The 21221-nt window shown below is 44.8% G+C and overlaps 2 protein-coding genes and 1 long non-coding RNA gene across 3 annotated transcripts in view; 1 reads left to right on the top strand and 2 right to left on the bottom strand.

The window, feature by feature from the left end:
- Window positions 1–11136, bottom strand: part of MED6 (mediator complex subunit 6) — a 58503-nt gene extending 47367 nt beyond the window's left edge. The window contains exon 1 of the mRNA XM_041758447.1: window positions 10828–11136. Within this exon, the coding sequence (XP_041614381.1) occupies window positions 10828–10837 (10 nt within the window). The 5' untranslated portion in view covers window positions 10838–11136. The remainder of the gene's footprint in view (window positions 1–10827) is intronic.
- Window positions 7959–10810, bottom strand: LOC121493015. Its single transcript, XR_005988364.1, has 2 exons — window positions 10629–10810; window positions 7959–8777 (listed from the first exon to the last, which is right to left on the bottom strand). It is a non-coding gene; the product is annotated as an uncharacterized LOC121493015 (long non-coding RNA).
- The window catches only part of TTC9 (tetratricopeptide repeat domain 9), a 31062-nt gene continuing 19617 nt past the window's right edge, over window positions 9777–21221 (top strand). The window contains exon 1 of the mRNA XM_041758448.1: window positions 9777–10355. Within this exon, the coding sequence (XP_041614382.1) occupies window positions 9968–10355 (388 nt within the window). The 5' untranslated portion in view covers window positions 9777–9967. The remainder of the gene's footprint in view (window positions 10356–21221) is intronic.

Raw genomic sequence — 21221 nt, 5'->3', positions numbered from 1 at the left:
CAGAATCACCAGGGCTAGATTCAGGGCTACACAGGCAAGAACAATGTCCCCAACTCATGCCATGAAATAAATGAACAATATTGGCAGCACAAGGCACTGGATACTGCCACCTGACCCCTACCACTAGATTCTGTCATTGGCAACACTTGTCAAAAGCAGTCCACACCTTGTCCCCCCATAAGACTGGGAACCAAATGAACCATAAAGTAGCAATCAACAAAATAATTTTATTAGCATATTAGCTTCAAAGCAATGTTCTAGGAACTAATGATATTGTAACACCTTAAACATGCATTGATAATATTTTTCATTTTTACAATGAGGAGGTTAAATTTACAGAAAAAAAAAACCCAAAAACCTAAAGAGCTTTGAGTTTCAAATTCCTTTCAATTACCTGAATTTCACCTGACCTTTATGATAAAAATGCACGCTTTTATACATATCATAATCAATAGTTAGCTTAACTCATTTTTAACATAATATAAACACCCTCTGAAGTTCTAGCAAGTAGCTACAATAAAAAAAAAAAACATAATACCTACTTCTCTCTTGAGGTAGCTAGCCCTCAAAATGTTCCTTTAATATATACACCCATGTGTAGTCCCTACCACCTTGTACCAGGGTTAGTCTGTGTGACCAACAGAATATGGCAGACATGATGGTATGTCACCTTTGAGATTAGATTTTAAAAGACTATGGCTCTCTTAGATCTCTCACTCTGGGGGAAGCCAGGTGTCATACCATGAGGATACTCAAGAATCCTATTGAGAGACCTACCTGGTAAGGAATGAAGATGTTCAGCCAACAGATAGCAAAGAATGTAGGCCTGCCAACATGGATGTGAGTAAGCTTGGAACTGAAAACTTCTCCAGTAGAGCCTTCAGATAATGACTTCAGTGCCAGCCAACAGCTTGACTGCAACTTTCTGAAACACCTTGAGTCAGAAATACCCAACTAAGATGCTCCCACTGAAACTGTGGAATTGTTTAAAAATAATAAATGGTATTTTAAGCTGCTGAGTTTTGGGATAATTTGTTATGCAGCTGTACATAGCCAGTACATCTCTCCAGCAATTCTGTAAGGGAAATGTGCGTGCGTGTGTGTGTGTGTGTTTCAGAAAAAGCTGTTAAAATGTTAAATGCTTGCTGACACATGTAAAATTATGAGAAATGGAACAATGACCAAAAAATGCATACTCATAATCTCACATACCAAAAGCAGAGCCCTTCTCAGCATTTGATCAAATAGGCTGCTGCCAAATAGGTAGATTTTTTAGAGTAAAAAGGTCCAGATTAGTTCCAAATAGCTTACCCTACTAACCTGAAATTTTACCAGTAGAGATAAATTTCACTGGGTCTTATAGTATCAGGTCTTTGAGAGTCTTCTGGAAAGCATAACATCTTAAAATAGCATTCACCATAAGGTCATGACAGGGAATAAAAGCTAACTAATGATTCATCTGAAGAGATTTATAACATGGAGACTATTTACAAAAGTGTGGGCATGGTTATAGAAACCAAGAAAGAATGTTGAAGCTTCCAGAGATTAGCCAGCTATGGAAGGTATTTGGGCAAAAGGCAAGAAATTGTGTTAGGAGAGTCCACTGACAGGTGGACCCAGAAGTAGGGGGGCGACCACTCATAACTATTGTAATAAGAGGACATAGCCACCCCAGAACCATGGTGTCAAGGCAGGAAGGAAATGGGAAAGAAATGTATTCATCTCTCTCTACTCTCATCCTCCAGTCTCATCATGTGGGTGCTTTCCTTTGGGCAAAGCTGACTGGAAGCAAGAGGACAAAGGAGCCCACTTGGTACATGAGGTCAGTCTCCCAGGGAAAAAGCCAGACAGAAAAACAGCAGAGAATGGATGGTGGGGTAACACAGCAGCAGAGCATTTTCAGACTCTTAAAGAATCTTAAAAATCTTCTAAGCCAGTCCACCAGCCTGTGTAAATTCTCTTAGCTTCGTCCCTAGAGCAGAAGTCCAAAAATTCCAAAGGTGGCAAAAAGCATGGCTTTTGGAGTCCAGCCAGCTTTCCAAACCATGTGATCTTGGGCAAATTACCTCACCTTTGAAAATCTCAGTTTTCTCTTTTTGTAACATGAGCATCATGATAATCTAATAGGGTTATGGTAAAATTAAATAATATCCAGAGAGGTGAGGAGATTTATAATACTTATAATTTAATATACATAGGTAGGTAGACAAACTGGGGAGTGATGCATGAGAAACAAGTAACAGTGAATGCCCATTGGGAAGAATTTTGGAGGAATGAGTCTAGGGTAGAAGGAGATTTTAAGGGGGTCCCTGGTGGCTCAGCGGTTTGACGCCTGACTTTGGCCCAGGGCGCGATCTTGGAGTCCCGGGATTGAGTCCTGGGATCCAGTCCTGTGTCGGGCTCCCGGAATGGAGCCTGCTTCTCCCTCCTCCTATGTCTCTGCCTCTCTCTCTCTCTCTCTCTCTCTCTCTCTCTCTCTGTGTCTATCATAAATAAATCTTTAAAAAAAAAAGAAGGAAAATTTAATTTTTATTATATGCTCTTTTTTTTTTTTTTTTTAAATTTTTATTTATTTATGATAGTCACACACACACAGAGAGAGAGAGAGAGAGGGGCAGAGACATAGGCAGAGGGAGAAGCAGGCTCCATGCACCGGGAGCCCGACGTGGGATTCGATCCCGGGTCTCCAGGATCGCGCCCTGGGCCAAAGGCAGGCGCTAAACCGCTGCTCTTTTATGGAAAGTACTGTTGGAATTTTTTCCATATATATGTACTATCTTAAAAAAAAAAACAAAAACCTCCCTTGACACCAACAATCTTCCTAGTCTGTGTCTCGTATTCTGCTGCTTATTCCATTTATTCCACAACTATTACTTACTAAAATGCTTACTACTATAGTAGGTGTAGGGTTCCAAAAAATTAAAATACCACCCCTGCTTTCAAGTGGCCACAGTTCAGTTACAGGGACAAAAAAGCAGGCAGATAATCATCATGCAGAGTAGTTAAGTGTTTATTTAAAATTTAAAGACACACACACACACACACACACACTTAAACTACCCCCTCTTTGGTTGCATCTATCACACTCTAACATCCTACATAACTTGTTCATTTGTGGTGTTTATTGTCAGACTCCCTCCACTCCACGAAGATGAGAATTTTTGCCTGTTCTGTTCATTGGTAGATCTCCAATGCCTAAAATGGTGAAATTTTTCATTAAATGTTTGTTGAAAGAATAATTGCTATGTAACATAAGAGCATGAAAAAGGAACTACCAGAGCAAAGCATAAGGAACACTGAACTTGGGACAACTGGGTGACTCAGTGGTTGAGTGTCTGCTTCTGGCTCAGGTTGTGATCCCAGGGTCCTGGGATTGAGTTCTCATTGGGTTCCCCACAGGGAGCCTGCTTCTCTCTCTCTGCCTGTGTCTCTGCCTTATATCTCTGTGTCTCTCATGAATAAATAAATAAAATCTTAAAAAAAAAAAACACTGAACTTGTATATGGAGGTCAGCAAGGCTTCACAGGAGAGATGACAAATCTTGAAGCAAGTCTAGTGCCTTTGACTGAAAGACCTAATATTTTAAGATCAAGCAAATAAGAAATACAGAGAGATAAATACAGAGAAACACACAGGAAAGTCAACTCCCAAGGCACAGAGATATAAGAGAGAATGGTACATATGCAAAATCAAACATATGGCCATAAATATTGGTTGCTGGTAGTTGTTTATGTTGGCTGGGTGATGGGTTCTTGAGGATATGTTATACTGTTCTTCCTTTATGTTAAAATTTTCCATAACATGAAGTTAAGAGTCAATGAATAACTAAACTCTTTTTAATGAGTATAAAAGAATTTTTAAAATGTATGTGCTGTAAGCAGGGGTCATGGCTATATTTACCAGCCACATGTAGCAGCAGCCAAACTGGGGTGGCAATAGGTGGTGAGAGATAGAGGTAAATACCTGAGAAGGAATATATAGATCAACAGTCTTCTAACTAAATGACAACTCAAACTAGCTCAAATATGAAAAGGAATTCACACGAAAAAAAAAAAAAAAGGAATTCATTGGTTCACATACTAGGGAGCACAGGGTGTACCTGGCCTTAAAAACTACTGGATCAAAGAACTCTGTTGATACCACCAGAGCTCTGTCTACCCTCATATCCTTTTGCCTCTGTTCATTTTTCAGATACTCCTCCAGGTGGTGGGAGAGATAGCCATTGATAGCTTCCACCTCAAATCCTCCCAACTTAAAGAACTTTTCTCTTCTAAGGACTGGATGTAAATCCCCCGGAAATCACTGATTGTCTCTATTTGGATCTGATTCCCCTTCCTTAACCAATCACTGTGGGATAGGGAGATGGAATAATATGATTGGCCAAGCCTGGAATAAGTGGTAGCAAGTTGGGGGGGGGGGGGCAAACCTCAGACACCATGATTGATAGCTCCACCAGGACCATATGGAATAGGGGAAGGAAGGGTCCCCTAAGGAAGGGATGCTAGTGGATCCAAAAAGCTGACATATTGGCTCCCACAGAGGGCCAAAATTGATATTGGGTATGAGAAGGTTGTGGCATGCTGAGTGGATTGAGCAGTAGGAAAAGGTAGGGATAGGTAGAGAGGCCTTATTTTTCTAAATAAGGCTAGATTGGAATTATTAAATTAATTATTAATTATTAAAGGCTAGACTGGAGAAATTTGTTGTTTGGTTGGGGGTGAGTGGACAGATGTGGGAAGAATGAAAATACGAAGCTCATATTAGCCTCCTATGGCTAATGCTACATTTGGGCATGAAGTGGTTAAATATCTCCCACTTTTCCATAGGGGGATGATTGAAGATTGAATATGGATAAATTCTGGTGATGGAAATGCTGTAATTTTCTCAGGTAAATTGTGAAGTTGAATGCAATTAGAAAAACATCCCCAAAATAGCTTTGGTTTGGTTGGCATGTGACCAAACCCTGAACAGCTTAGATTAGTATAAAAGAGATTCAAATATATGTCTTTCGCATATGCTTAGGAAACTGAGCTGAAAGGAGAGGGAAGCAGCACATGCCATCTGTTTAGGAGCTATGTAAGCTTCAGAGCCTGAAATGGTGAAAGCAGGAAAGGGGCTTTAGTCTCTGAAGACCAGTAGGCAGTGAGAAAGGCATAGGCTCAGAGAAGCAGAAACAAGGTCAGAACCCAGGACAGAATCTGAGGCCCATAAAGCCAGCAGGAGCACCATGCCTTCTGCTGTGTACCATACCAAGTGCTTGCCACCAAAATAGCTCCACATACATCTTCTCTAAGAAACCTCCCTACGTATCTCAGCAGTAATGAGCTATTCCATTAGTGGTAAGGTCATCCATAGGATTCACTGGCTCTCGCCCAGAGCTTACCTGTTAGGGATGAAAGGGGAGGTTTTGATGACATTGAGCCAAAGGACCTCAAGTAGTAGAAACCTACTGTGGGGTCAGTTACCTTTCTCCCCTGTGAGGTTCACCAGCACACAGTACGTTCAAGAGCCATCGACAGATGAGAAGTCAAAATACTACTTTATTTTCACCTGAATAGATGCTGAATTTCTTAGTGCAGAGCTCTCTTGTGAAAACAAAGTCAGAGCAAGCAGCTGACAGTAAAGGCCTGCCCAAGCCTCTCCTTCCCCACTACACACCAAAATCTTCTCACACTTTGTCCTGCCATATTGGATCAGAAATGGAAGCAATAAAAAGTATGCTCAGCTATGCAACTGAAGAAGAGAAAACAAGATGGCCAGATCCCCAAGAGCAGGCCTTGGTTTAGCATACCTATTCCTGCTGCAGGAAGTTGAAGGAAAAGCTGCATGGAGGTTCCCAGCCCTACCCTTGTTCAATATGGCCCAATTAATTTCCTGGAATCTGACCAATCTAATGAACAAGTCCTCCCTGGGAGAAGACAAAGGTCAGGAGAGAAGGGGAGAGATGAAAGTGCTCTTTTCTCTAAATACTTGCTCCTCAAAGTGTGGGCCCTGGACCAGCGGTATCAGCATCATCTAGCTTGTTAGAAATGCACAGTCTTGGGCCTCGCCCTAGATGAACGGAATCTGGGAATCGCATTTTAATAAAATCTCCAAGGGATTCACATGCACATTAAAGCTTGAGAAGTATTGAGTTTCTGAATCCTAAATCCATGCCCAAATTGTCATCTTGATCTTTGCTTGCTTCCAAAAGTATTGCTCCGCATATGGTCAAGAGTTAATGAAAGGATGTTTGAGAAATTCTCTTTGGCACCCATTTAATTCCATGTGAAGGGAGAAGATCATTTCTGCGAAACCAGCACACGTTCACCAGTGAGTGGCTTAGAGACAGAAGCACACTGAAGACAAGCAAACAAAACAGTTGTAGACACACACACAGCTCCGCAGAGTAGGACAGATGGGCATAGTAAATTTCCTGTCACTCCATCCCTCCACCCATAATATTTTCTCCCTTCCTCACTCATGCTCTCCTTCATCCAAGCTACTAAGAAGCTTTTGTGTTGGGCTCTGTCTCACACACAGTATAGAACCACATGCATCACATGTCTCTTGCAGCCCAGTCCTCAAACCCAAAATCTAAGAATGAGATACTGCACCACTCAGCCAGGATATGGTAGGATAACAAAAAGCAATTTGGCACAGCAGTATTTGTCACCTTTAAATAGTTGTGACTGTCACAAACCCAACGCATACCTTAGTTCCAACAGTACCAAAATCCCAGGCCTGGATCTTTGTCCAACATTTGCCTGAGTAGGAAGAGCATTCAACCCCCAATTTCCTCTCTTTGCTCTACCTGATATAATACCTTATAGTAAAAAGCGCCACAGGCTGACAAACATTTATGGATTAACAAGTCTGTCATCATATTATTAGGGGATCCAATAATGACAGGATTTAATGAATAATGATTAAATTACCATCTGCTGAGCACTTACAATGTACTTGACCACAACCTTATGAAGTAAGTAGTATCCCCATATAACAAGTGAGGGAATTTGAAGTTTTCAGAAATTGAATAACTTACCGAGGAAGCAGCAAAGATAAAAACCCCGCGTACATCTTAAGTGCAAAGCCTCTCAACCACTACAATAATAAAATGTTTCAGTTGTCAAAAAACACTGCGAACTCCCTGTGTGGGTAAAGAATCATTTTCCTTCTCTGGGGCTAATGTAAGGATTAAATGGGATTAAAGATGTTAACGCACCTAGAAAAGTAAGATACTGTAACATAAAAGGTGTAATTTAGTATGTTAAGATCATGTCCAAATCAAAGCCCTTGGTACTATACAAATGGCAACTATACATGTAAAAAATGTTCACCCTTGTAACTAAAGTTACTCCAGGTCGTTCAATGTACAGTTCTCATTCATCAAATTAGAAAATACTTTTTAAAGTTTAACCCTAAAAAAAAAAAAAAAAAAAGTTTAACCCTCAGTGTTGGCAATGATGTTGTGAAACTACTACCTTGCTGGTGGGAGCTTGAGACATTTTATTTTATTTTTAATATTTTATTTATTAATGAGAGACACAAAGAGAGAGGCTGAGGCACAGGCAGAGGGAGAAGCAGGCTCCATGCAGGGAGCCCGACATGGGACTCGATCCCAGGTCTCCAGGATCACAACCTGAGCTGAAAGTGGCGCTAAACCACTGAGCCACTCAGGCGCCCTGGCTTGAGACATTTTAAAAAAATCAACATAATTTCTTGTAAGGAGAAATAAATTAGGACAAAATTTTAAGTATAAAAATAATTGAGAGCATAGATTCTGAAGCCAGATTGCTTGGATTTAAATCCCACCTCCACTACTTACTGGCAGTGTGACCTTGGGAAAGTCTCTGTCTCCTGGTGTCCAAAATGGGGGTAATAATAGTGCCTATTTCACTGGGTTGTTATGAGAATTAAATGAATTATTATATGTAAAGTACTTAACCCAGTGCCCGGCACAAAGAAAGCACTATATATAAGTGGGTCTATTATTTTTATTATCTTTGCATTATTTATAATAACAAACAGTTGGAATCAATCTATCTGACCATAGAAAAACAGCTAAGAATACCATGACACACACATAAAATGAATATTACAAAGTCATTAAAAACGAGGCTTTAAAAGACTATTTAATCACATAGAAAGTAAAAAGCGGGAAACTGTATATATCACCCCATACCACTCATGTTTGTTAAAAAAAAAAAAAACACTGTACAAATAAGGATGTGGAGAAAACAAGGGGTGGGAATTACAGCAAAATAGCGGCAAAGAATATATCTGGGTGATGGGGTAGGATTGGGGGTTTCTCCCCTTGGTTCCTGGACTTTGCAAACCTAGGGCAATGCTTCTAACCCTCTAACATCTTTGCCCCTTTTTAAATTTTATTTTTATTTTTTATTGGAGCTCAACTTGCCAACATATAGCATATCACCCAGTGCTCATCCCGTCAAGTGCCCCCCTCAGTGCCGGTCACCCAGTCACCCCATCCCCCCCCCCCCCCGCCCACCTCCCTTTCCACCACCCCTTGGTCGTTTCCCAGAGTTAGGTGTCTCTCAGGTATCTTTGCCCCTTGACCTCAGCCAGTTCCCAGCATGTGACAGCGGGCACTCAGGCTGCCTGCAAGAGTGAATGAAAGAATGGACCCTCCGGAGGAAGGGCACGGAACGGTCCTGTACGTGGAAACCGGATCGCCTGCAGCCCAGCCTGATGACCCACGGTAACAGGTGTTTTCCATCTCCAGTATCTGTGATTCATTCTGCCCAGCTGCCCGCATACAGAGGTGTCCGCGGCTCCTAGAAGACAACGCCCCACACCCTCCTGCGCACGGTGTCCCGGACGCCTGGGAGACACACCTGGGCGGCGACGACCTGGCAGAGCCTCTGCCCCCTTACACGTGTTAGTGCCCGACCGCCACGAGCAAGCAGCCAGGGCTTGTGCCTACGGCCCCTGCTCCCAGCCGCACCTTTCTTTCCAGTTTTCAAGCAGTATCGGGCGTGAGTCTGCCTGCGTCTGCTCGCTGCTGGACCCCCTCCCCAGCACGCGCGCGCACACGCGCACCCTCCCCCCTACGTCTCTTTCACACCAGGCGCGTCTCCGAGGGTTGGGTTGAATGGGCAAGAACCGGGCCGTCTTTGTCATTGATCCTCCCCTCCTTCGGGCGAGCCCAGCTCCTTCCGGGTCAGCGACAGTCGCCGCCACCCCAGTCGGGCCCGCGGTCCCCCATCCCGCCGGCCCCGCGCGCGGACCAGGTCGCCACCGCCCGCAGGTTGCCGGAGGGGAGGAGGGAGAGAAGGGCGGGCGGCGCGCGACAGGGGCGGGGAGAGAGGGAGGGAGGGGACGGCCATCCGAGGGGGGGGGGGGGAGGAGGAGAGGGAGGAGGGAAGGAGGAGGAGGGAGGGTGGGGGAGGAGGAGGAGGGGGAGGAGGGAGAGGAGGGGGAGAGGAGGAGGAGGAGGCTTGGTGAAGGAGGAGGAGGGGAGGAGGGGGAAGAGGAGAAGGGGAGGAGGAGGGAGAGGAGGGGTGGGGGAGGAGGGGGAGGAGGGGGAAGAGGGAGAGGAGGGGGAGAGGAGGAGGAGGAGGCTTGGTGAAGGAGGAGGAGGGGAGGAGGGGGAAGAGGAGAAGGGGAGGAGGAGGGGTGGTGGGGAAGGAGGGGGAGGAGGGGGAGGGGGAGGAGGGGAAGGGGAGGAGGAGGGAGAGGAGGGGTGGGGGAGGAGGAGGGAGAGGAGGGGGAGAGGAGGAGGAGGAGGCTTGGTGAAGGAGGAGGAGGAGGGGGAGGAGGGGGAGGAGGAGGGGTGGGGGAGGAGGGGGAGGAGGGGGAGGAGGGGGAGGGAGCAGCCTCCCGCCGCCGGCGCGGAGAATGGGAGTGCGGGGCGCCGGATCGCCGCGGGGTGTCACGGCCGGCGCCCGCCGCTTTTAAACCCGGGAGGGCGCGGCGGCTGCGGCGGGCGGATCGCGGCGCTCGCGGGGCGCCGGGCGGCGGCCGGATGGAGAGGAAGGGCTCGGCGGCCGCGGCCAAGGGGAACCCGAGCCCGCCCGCGGCCGGCGAGGCGCAGCGGCCGCCGCCAATGTGCGCCCCGGGCGGCGGCGGCGGGGTCCCGGCGCGCGGCCAGGCTGGGGCGGCGGCCGAGCCGGCCGAGTTCATCCGGCGGGCGCACGAGTTCAAGAGCCAAGGGGCGCAGTGCTACAAGGACAAGAAATTCCGCGAAGCCATCGGCAAATACCACCGGGCGTTGCTGGAGCTGAAGGGGCTGCTGCCGGCGCCCGGCGAGCAGGAGCGGGACTCGCCCGCGGCCCCCCAGCCCGGCCGCCTCTCGGAGGAGCAGAGCAAGACGGTGGAAGCCATCGAGGTCGACTGCTACAACAGCCTGGCAGGTGAGCGGCGCCCCGGCCCCCGCCCCGGCCCCGGCCCCGGCCCCGGCCCCCGCCCCGGCCCCCGCCCCGGCCCCCGCCCCGGCCCCGGCCCCCGCCCCGGCCCCCGCCCCGGCCCCGGCCCCCGCCCCCGCCCCGCCGACCCCGCCGACCCCGAGCCGCTCCGGGAGCGAGGCCCGGGCGGGGGGCGCTTCGGGAAAAGTGACTTTCACGGCCATAGCTCCCCAAACTCGGTTGTCACGCCGTTGTCCCCCCCTCATCCGGCGTAAATCTCACCTAAAAATAACTGGACAGACCGACGGAGCCCCAGCTGGCTGGCGGCGCCTGCCGCTGCCCCCGCTGCCCCTGCTCACCGGCGAACCTGGGTCCGCAGGCGGGAAGGAGCCCCCGGGGCGCACCCCCACCCGCCGCGTGCCCAGTGGCCGCTGTCCTCCGGGATCACTGGCACCAGGGCTCGCCCTCACCTTGCCCTCACCTGACCGCATCCCAGCGGGTACGGTCCTCCCTTCCCCGCGTTCCTTCGGCCTCGGTGGCAAGGGGCAGTTTGCTGCGATGCCCTCAGCATCTTGAGCAAGATGGATTCCAGAACGCCACTTTCCTGTCCCCGAGCTTTGCTGGGGCCCCCGGTTGCCAGGTGAAGGGCGACCTCAGAGGGAACCTCGCTGGTTGGGCTTGAGCTGCGTGCAACATCCTCGCCCGCCCGGTGAAGCCCTGGTCCTCTCCCCGCAGCTGGCTCCCGGGCCTGCGGGAAGGGCAGGGGACCCAATGTGGGGACGAGAAAGTGAGGTGTACATTCCACAGTTCACTTCGGGGATTGAGGTTAAAGTCAAGCATTTTTTTAAAAATTAACTTTGGCACAGGAAATGTAAAGTGTCTTTAAAAAAAAAAAAAAAGGCAGGAAGAGCCTGGTTCTTTCCAGGGCCTTCCTGTGAGAAGGTGGGAGATGTTGGCAGGTGCAGTGGCCTTAGATTTGAAAGGCATTCTGTACTCTTCTCTCACCTCGTTTGCTGGGATTTGGGGGCTTGGGGGCATGCTCCAGCTCCTCTGGCCCAATAAAAGGCCATTACCCCTAGTGTCCCTAACCCTTGAAGTTGCCTAAACTAGCTCTGGACAGTTGGAGCGGAGTAGCTTCAGGAGAGTGACTGGGTGTGGCCGGGGATGGTGAGTGTGTTTTGGGCACAGGAAGTTGGGGGATGGAAAAAATATATATCAGTAATTCTGCTCTGTTACCTTCGAGGTTTTTAGTGCCAGCCTGCCTCTCCGTTCCCATAATGCCATGCCCAGTATCATCTTTAATTGGGCAAAACCCATCCACTTTATCAATTGTAGTTTACAAATGTAAGGGATTAATAGACTAGTAGTAGTTGTTGTAAAAATGGTGGTGCCGAGAGCAGTGCTAGTAATAACGGCAGTAGGTAAAGCAGTAGTATAGCAAAGGGGGACTACCTCAATCCATCATAATGTACAGCTTGATTCTCCTTATTTCCTGTAAGCCTCTGGCAACTTGCTTCTGCCTGATGCATAGTTAAAGGGAGAGTGGCCATGGGTGGAGGAAGAGGCACTCTGGATCACTAATGCGGTGATTTCAGAGTGGTAACGGAGTCTTATATTTAGTACTGTCCATGGGCATTCTAGGGTTGCTCTTCACCCTAGGCTTTTGGCTGCTGGCCTGTGGCTAGCACTGCCTATCTCCTACCCGAGGAGTGGTTACATTTCCATGGTGAAACCAAAGATGTGTCCTTGGTCAGGCAAGCCCAGTCAGGGTGGGGCTAGGATCCAGCCAACTCCTCCACCTCCACCCCCACCCCAGAGGCACTTTGGGAAACTTCGGTGGGGAGAGAATGGAGAGTAGTAGTACATTTCCCCTCTGCTATCTTCTCCAGCACTCTCCCCTTCTTCGTATTAATAATTTGTTGTGAGCATGGTGCTAGGCACTCTACGTACAATGCACTTTTTCATCTTTAAAACAACTGGCTAAAAGATGGCAAAGAAAAAAAAACAAAACAAAAAACCCAAGGTTCCAGAGCCTTTCGATTCCAAAATCAAGGTTCTTGCGCATCACACTTTGAGCACAAAGTCACTGTCTCTAGGCCTCTCTCTCCCTGAATCCAGTTTCAAGCAGGCTCCAAAGCTCTACACTTGGAAAATTCTGTTTGGGGCTCTGAGCCCTGGTAACCAGGAGAAAGAAATACATTACCTTAGTTCAAAACTCTGATAGGGCTCTTTCTCAATATTTTCAAGTTTCAATGAAAGAGAAAAGAAGAGTAATTACAAGCTGAGCTGTCGTGTCAAAGCCAAAATCTGTATCCTGTATGCAAAATTCAATTGGGAGAAGGGATCCTGGAAGTCACCTGGAGAGGAAGTAGAAGCTTGATGTTGGTTTCCTTTGGGATAATGCAGAAAATCTGTTACTACTGTCTCAGAAATCCTAGCTAATAGAAATAATATCCTTTCTTGTTGGATTACAAAAGTAATACATGCCTTTAAAATGTATTTTCTTTTAGAAAATATCAAAAAGTTTAAGGAAGAAATGCAAAATTACTTTTTTTTTTCAAAATTACTTTAAATCCCACTAAAGATGTATTTCCTCCTTGTATATTTTTTTGTGCATAAATGTAAACTGTTCACAAAGCAAGGACCTCTTGTATCCTACTTTTATTCCCACTTACCATTATATCAGAAGCATTTTTACATCCTATTAAAATATTTTAGTGAAGATTATTTGAAATGGCGACACAAAATTTTTTAAGTGTGTTTTTATGATTATCGTTTGATAGAAAGGGAAGAAAAACTATTATTGTTGTCAGAGCCAGAACAGTGCAGTGTAGTCCCTGAGATACCCTGTTCCCCTGGTGCCTGCTGATAGGAAGGAGACAGCAGCTGCACATTCTTTCTGGCAGAAAGGCAACTGACCCTTCCATCCCGGCTGCAGTGCCAGCTGAGCAGCCCAGCCAGCTCCTGGTGGAAGCAATCTGAAGACGTTTGTGCTCCCAAAGATCTGTCCTTCTGCACAGCTGTCCATAGAGAGAGATGTTTGGGGTTTGGAAGGAACTTGGACTAGTTCAGAAGGAGCCAGAGGATTAGGCTATGCTACTAAGGGCATCTCAGCACCAAACAAAAGGCTGTTGTGAGGCTTCTGGAGAAAACCTAGGTCTGGTACTCTTCACGAAGGCTCCAAATGAATAACAAGGGGGCAGCTAGAATGTGCATCATGCCGAAAGATGTTAGTCTGAAAATCCATTTGGATGACTTGAGAGGCTCACATGAAGGGTGTGCAGGCAGTTGTCAAAGTGCCCATGGTTGTGGTCTGTTCTGGCTTGGAGTTCCTCCTGATTAGGAGGGATCTGGCCAGTACTGCAAGACCCCTAGACTTGATTTTACCTGCCTCATTCTTTAAGGAATTAAGACAAGCAAACAAACAAACAAAAGATGTGAGGTATTCTATTCTTTCAGAATTTCATATGACTTTTATAGTTATTGTAAAGATATTCTGACCTGCCTGGGGCAATGTAGGACTCTAATCCCTACCAAAGCTGCAAAGGAAGCTTGTATTGCCCTGTTGATAGACTGTTGTTGACCTTGAACAAGACACAGGACTCCCCGGGGGCCCTGGAATGTTTCATGCAGAATCTCTTGAAAGGCAGAGCCTTTTGCTCCACATGGTTTCTATGGGGCTGTGGTAGTCCCAGCTGGTTGTGATCAAAAGGTTGCAACATGTAATGACTTTGTTGGTATTTTCAAATGACAGTCAAGACTCAAATGCCAGGAGTGAAGATAAGTGCCAAGAGGCCGTGGCATTGGATCTGAAGGCTAGATGAGAGTCAGCTTGTGCCTCTATTCTTGGCATACCCTGTGACTTTGGTCAAGACCCTACCACGTCACTTACCCATTTTCCCATCCATTTAGAGCTGTGTTTAAGAGATTTTTGTTGTGGTTGTTTATGTTACCAAAGGGGCAGATAATATCCACTGATCTTATTTGAAGCCCCAGGACAGAGGTATGACAAGGCCTAGAGAGGTCACACTGGGAAAAGGCCTGGAATGGACATGTGTTAAAGCCATGGGACCAGGGCTGGCTATATGATTTGTGGGGCCTGGTGGAAAATGAAAATGTGGAGCTCCTTATTCAAAAAGTGGGGGTGGAGGTGGAATATCATTAAAGGTGTTAGAAGATAAAGCTTTTTTCCTTTCTTTCATGATTTCTCTCTCTCTCTTGATTTGACATGGTGCTTTTATTTGCTATTTAATGTCATTACAAGAAAATTAAAAATTTAAATTATTGGCAAGAATTTTACTGTTCATCCTCATGTTGCACCATGCTAATTTTAAATGGAAATGTGAAAGTACTTACCTTGTATGTGAAATCACGTAAATTACACAATTCACATTTTGTAGCTTATACAGGCATATGTAGTTTATTCTTACTAAAACAGTGAAAATGCTGACAAAACAAACTCAACTATTTTTATTTCATTTCCTTATCTGCATTCTGTCTGCGTGCACTTTCCACCAAGTTTGGCTTTTTAGTGAGGAAGGGAAGGAAAAGAAACTATTCCCTACTTTTACCCTATTCTTTCCTTCCATGTCATCATTTTCAGCATAAGTGGTTGGCTAGTACAGCATGGTAACATAAGTAAGAAAGGATATGATGGGGCTCTAGGTCATTCATGCTTCTTTTTGCTTTTCTTCTGTATTTGAAGCAATTTCTAGGTTGAATGGGAAGACTGCCTCTTGGGGCTATCAGCATGTCTGCCTACGTAGTTATAGACCTGACGATCTTATCTTATCCTCAAGCTGGGTCTTGCTGAATTCTCACGCATTGTGAGTCCACCAAAAATTTGTGCTCATGGAGCATCATGAATGCTGTATGCAAGAGGGGCTGCAAAGAAAGGTTGTGCCTGTCTCCTCTGCTCATGTTCATGCTCCATTGTTCCATCGAACTTCACTTACAAAACACTATTCCAAAGATAAAATTGTTAGGAATTTCAAGGGAGCAACAACAGAACATTAAACCAAATACAGGACCCTTCTGACTACATAAGCCACCCACTCTTGAAGTCACCCTCAATGGGGTACCAGAAGATGACTGTGTAGATACATCTAAGGTGGACAAAATTAGATATAGACTCTGAGGCAGGTTCTAAAACAAAGGGTACTCAACAGAAATGGATGTGGAACCAGAGAACCAAGCATAAAGATCAATGAATTACAAATGCAAGAGCTCAGTGGTAAAAAGGACATGAATACCTAGAGACAACTGGTAGCCCAGTAGCCAGAAGATAAGTTTGGAGAGTAAGACTTGATCAAAGGAAAGGGAAAGAAGAGAGGCTTCATGCTGAGATGCTCAGCCAAGAGCTTGCCATCTGGGTGAGAGAGCTTGACTGGCCAAGCCGTTGTTGCTTTGAGGCTGTTCCTTGGGCAGCACCTTTGCCAATTAATCTCTGCCTGTAAATGTGGCTTCTAAGATAATTTTCCAAGAAATGATGTGAGAATTGAAACTTGTAGGGTGCTTTCAAGGAAAGAACATTCTGAATGTAGACTTTGGGCTGAGTTTCTAAAGTAGATTCTGAAGGTCCTTCGTCTACCTGCAAGGGAAATGAGTTGGGTGGCTCTTAGCCAGAAACTCTTTGGGATGCTTTACAGTCAGAGTCCCTACAGCCAAAATACATGGGAGTGTCAAAGGCCAGGGGACTCAGCTGCAGTGAGGACAGGAAGGCCAAGATCTGGAGCAGCTAAAGGCTGGTCCCAGAGCTTTGCAAGTTGGGAGTGACCTCCAGATGGGACATTCTCTTCTTACAGCTCTTCTCTTTTACCACCAGATTATGCCCACTCCAGATAGCTAAGATCAAAACCAAATGTTTCAACCAACCAGTCATCAAGTTCCTAATTCCCAAGTGACTTTAGGAAGTCAGATATTCATGTTGGAGACAGTTTTCCATTTTCACCAAGATAATTAGTCCTGCCCCAACCACACAGCAAAAACCTCTAGCACTGACCATGGTATCAGACCTAAAAGAACCAAATATAAAGCTATTGAAGATTAAAGGAGTTTAGCCATCCTGGTGGTATTCATGTGGCCTCAAAATCATTCATTAGCAATGTAAAACTCATTATATTTCTTTTGTACATATATATTTTCATATCAGCAATAAAATGATGCCATAACTAGTAGGACCGAAACCAGCAGTTCCTAGATATTTTTGAAAAGAAAGCAGGATATGTAGTGCCAAAGAAGGTTGACTTTAACTAGAAGAATCTCAGATTGAAATGTATCCAAGCAGATCTTCCCTTTCCATTCTGCCAAAAGGACTTTAAAAGAGCATTGAAATTATAGACAAGGTTTACATGGAGGAGGCTCAAGGGACAAATGCTTCCCTCCCATCATGTTTCTGTGTATAAAGAACAAAAGTGAGAAGTGGTGCTAACTAGCTGTCTCAAGAGTTATGTAAAATCAGAATTGCAATTTCAGACTTGATGTGACCCCAAACCTTACACAGGTGTGTGAATTTCCTTGTTAACATTACCAGTTTGGCATCTAGCATAAGCTTAGGCATGTCCAACAATAGAGGTACTCACCACCACCTAAAGTGACCCGTTTAACAGCCACCACCACAAAACAACAACTATAATAATAATGATCATAGTAGCAATAATGGCAGTAAAGTCTACCATGACAAACCCAGTTCCTAGCACCCAATGTTTCATGAATGTGTTAGAAATGAATGAAAATGTTTATTCCAACAGCTGTCTCATATTAAGAATCCAGTAAATTCTATCATTCCATGAATATTAATTACGCATTTAATAAGTGGTAGACCCTGGGCATGAAGCCTGACTATGAAGGACAAGGTCACTGCCTTTAATGAATATATATACACATACATACACATATACTACATATATGTATATAAGCATATAAAAATTATATATAAATTATATATAATTTATAATTTAAATTATAATATATATTTAATTTATAATATATTATAAATATATATACTTAATATATATAACTTCATTTGATCTCACCTTGTGAGACAGAAAACTTAAGCTTGGAACACTTAAGTCACTCACCCATGGTCACAAAGCAGTATGTGGCAAGCTGGGATTTCTCATCTGCCACTCTATAATTCCAAAGCCTGTCGTCTTAACCAGTCACCTCGCGACCTCCACTTTTAGGAGTTTCTTCCTTAAAATACTAAAATTTGCCGCCCTGAAATTTTTATTGATCCATCTATATGGATCAATCTTTTTTATTTAAGATTTTATTTATTTACTTATTTATTTATTTACTTATTTATTTGTTTATTTATTTGAGAGAGAGAGAGCACACATGTGCAGGGGTGGGGCAGGGAGGAGGTGCAGGGCAGAGAAGGAGGGAGAGAGACAAGCAGACTCTGCACTGAGCCAGAAGCCTGATGTAGGGCTCCATTCCATCTCACAACCCTGAGATCATGACCTGAGCTGAAATCAAAGGCCACTCAGTTATACCCTTTGCAGCAGCATAGACTACATCTCATCTCATAGACCTCATCTCATCAGCCTTGTAACAAGGACAAGCCTTGGCATTTCTAGGGCAACTCGCTTGCAGTTCCTCCCATCTTATGTTCTGCAGGTCCTTTCACTGTGATTGTGCCTTGTATGATTAGGAGTCCCATTCCATGACCATCCTGGGTGGTTAAGAGGAAAGTGTCCTGCATTCTGTAACCAGGTCAGAATTTCCCTTTTGTCACTAGGAAGGTGACCTGAATTTGTATGGACAGAGAGGTGTGAGTAGCTGGTGAGTCACAATTTCCAGTGAGCCTAAGAGGCTGCAGTAGCTCCACCCTACTTCCTCCTCTTTTCTGTCCCCCTTGCTTCAGCTCATGCAAATTCCAGTTAAGAGGTCCTGAGAAATTTGAGTGGAAGTGTTGAGAGTGAGAATTCACTTCAGCCACTACTGTCTCAATCATCGCAGACTCAATGAAGAGAAATGACCCACTAGATGATAAAATCTAGAATACCCCAAATACATTACCCTAGACCTAGTCTGTTTTAATGTCGTAAGAGTGATATACCATCATTTAAAAATATTATTCAGTTTTAGTGCCAAGTGAAGTTGGACACATATTATTCCGTGTGGTGTGGAACATTTGCTCTCCTAACATCCTGGAAAGTAATATTTACTTTTTAGTTTGTGTTTTTATGACTGGCTGATACTAGGTTCTGGCTTTGTGGGCAAAGACTTCATCTCTCAAGAATCAAAAACAAAGAATGTCCAAAGCCAGTGCTAAAGAGATCAGCTGGCCCTGTGTGTATTGGAACACTAACTGATGTAGACTTATATGACAGCTGGTGGCTCATTCACCATACGTGAACTTAATCTGTTCACAAGATCCCTGACCTTGGTTTTCTTCTCTTATTAAATGGGTATAATCATGCTAGCTTGACTCACAGGATAAAGGCGAGGAACAAGAAGATAATGTATGTGAATGTATTTCCTAAACTATAAAGTATTAGAAGTGTAAATTAGCATTGTAAATGGATAGGGATATGTAGGAGGGGAAAAAAATAGAAAGAAGAAGTGGGACCTACCCAATGAAGGAAAATGCTCACCTCCAACTTTAACAATTTTAAGATAACAGGGATACTTGAATAGAATCCATGAGGAAAACTCTCTTGATTCCTGGTTTCTGTATTAAATATCTATCCACACTGACTCTCCCATATTGTTTCAAGCACACATATACTAAAACAGTCCCCCAAATGCTGGTTGCTTCATAGTTCACACACACAAAAACACTTGCTTTAAAAAAAATCATCTAATGATAGAGAATGGGAAGGGTGTTTTCTCAAAGCATTTCCCTGCTTCTCTTCTGACATCCCTACCTTTGAGAACACAATGAAAGCATGACTTGGTGAACAAGGAGTTGGACTCCAAGTTCTCTACATGCTGGTTCCTTGGCTCAAGGAGTCTTCTCTTCTGCAGTTTTCTTACTTATAAAGACCATGGTTGGATTTCAAGGTCTCCAAGGTCTTTTCCAGCTCTTAAGAAAGATTGTCTTCATGCCATTCCTTCTGAACTGTGTGGCCTTTATACAGAATGGGATAGTTCTGTGGAGCAAATACAGACCAGTCTCCAGAAGCTGTTACTACATAAAAAGGTAGAGTGCAGAACAGTGTTTTATATGATTCCCTGTGTAATAAAAGATAAACTGGCATAAATGTATCGGTGTCAAGAAGATTATCTGAAATCATTCCAGTGAAGCTGTTGTTTTGTTTTGTTTTTAAGATTTTACTTATTTATTTCAGAGAGAGGGTGAGTGAGAGAGAGCATGAGCAGGGGGAGGAGCAGACTCTCCACTGAGCAGGGAGCGTGATGTGGGGCTCCATCCCAGGACTCCAACATCATGACCTGAGCAGAAGGCAGACGCTTAACTGACTGATTGAGCCACCCAGGTGCCCCTGGAGTGAAGCTGTTAACCTCACTTGAAAAGGGGACCTGGGGCAGCCCCGGTGGCTCAGCGGTTTAGCATCTCCTACAGCTCAGGGCGTGATCCTAGAGACCTGGGATCGAGTCCCACGTCAGGCTCCCTGCATGGAGCCTGCTTCTCCCTCTGCCTGTGTCTCTGCCTCTCTCTCTCTCTCTTCTCTGTGTATTCTCATGAATAAATAAATAAAATCTTAAAAAAAAAAAAAAGAAAGAAAAGGGGACTGGGCAGAGGAGTTGTAGAGACTTTAACTTTTTCTTTTTTTAATTATTAAGAGTTCATTGTTTTTAGGGCAGTTTTCACAGCAAAATGGAGGGGAAAGTATAGAGATTTCTCATACAGCCCTGCCTGCACACCTGCACAGTTTTGCCCATTATCAGCATCCCCTACCAGAGTGGGACATTTGTTACAAACGATGAACCTATGTTGACACATCGTAATCACCCAAAGTCCGCAGTTTATATTAGAGTCCACTGATGGTGTTGTGTATTCTATGGCTTTAGACAAATATGTAATGACAGGTATCTGTCATTAGGGTATCATGCAGAATGTTTTCACTGCCCTAAACATCATCTATTCTTTGCCTGTTCATCTCTTACACCCTACCCCACAACCCTCGCAACCCCTTGTCTTTTACTGCCTCCATAATTTTGCCTTTTCCAGAATGTCACAGAGTTGGAATCATACAGTATGTGGCCTTTTCAGATTGGCTTCTTTCACTTAGCAATACACACTTAAAGTTCCTCCATGTCTTTTTTAACTTTTTATTTTAAATCTTTCTATAGTATTGGACTTTCCTAACTATAGGCATGATTGCTTTTATTTAAGAAAAATGATGACAGGGTTATCTGTTAGAGAAATCATGGGTCGTTTTGCTTTCTTCTTTTTATTTTCCTGAAGAAAACCCACCTTATAAACATAATTTTTAGTGCCATTCTGGATATTATCTATGTCTTGTCTAGCCTTGTCAGACAGTAACACCAAAGATGTCAAGCAAAATAATCCCAAGCCCCCAAACTTCTCTTAATATTCCACAGTAGGATTCATCCCCCTTTCTGCAGTGCCTACCACCCCTATCCACACACAGAACTAGATCCTGACAGTGTGGAACCCCCAGTAGAAGGATGCCTGTCCCTCTGGACTCAGCATGTTGGTGACTGTTTGAATCTGCCAGTGAGGCAGGAAAGAGAGTTCAGTTAGAGCTTGTGATGTAAGTTGATCCTGAACATTAGTAATGTGCCTCTGGTGTTGAGGAACAGCATGTGTACCCAGTGTCCAAGATTCTGATTGGCACCTGAATTTCAGAAATCGTGACTGTCAGTACCTCAGACACAGCAGCCCCAACATTGGAAGGGAACTCACTTATTCACTGAATTTTTACTGTACACTTGCCATGGCTC

This window comes from Vulpes lagopus, chromosome 6, assembly GCF_018345385.1.
Source record: "Vulpes lagopus strain Blue_001 chromosome 6, ASM1834538v1, whole genome shotgun sequence".
Lineage (NCBI taxonomy): Eukaryota > Metazoa > Chordata > Mammalia > Carnivora > Canidae > Vulpes > Vulpes lagopus.
Note: the sequence above shows the minus strand (reverse complement) of the source record. Positions and strands in the feature narration are given on the sequence as shown.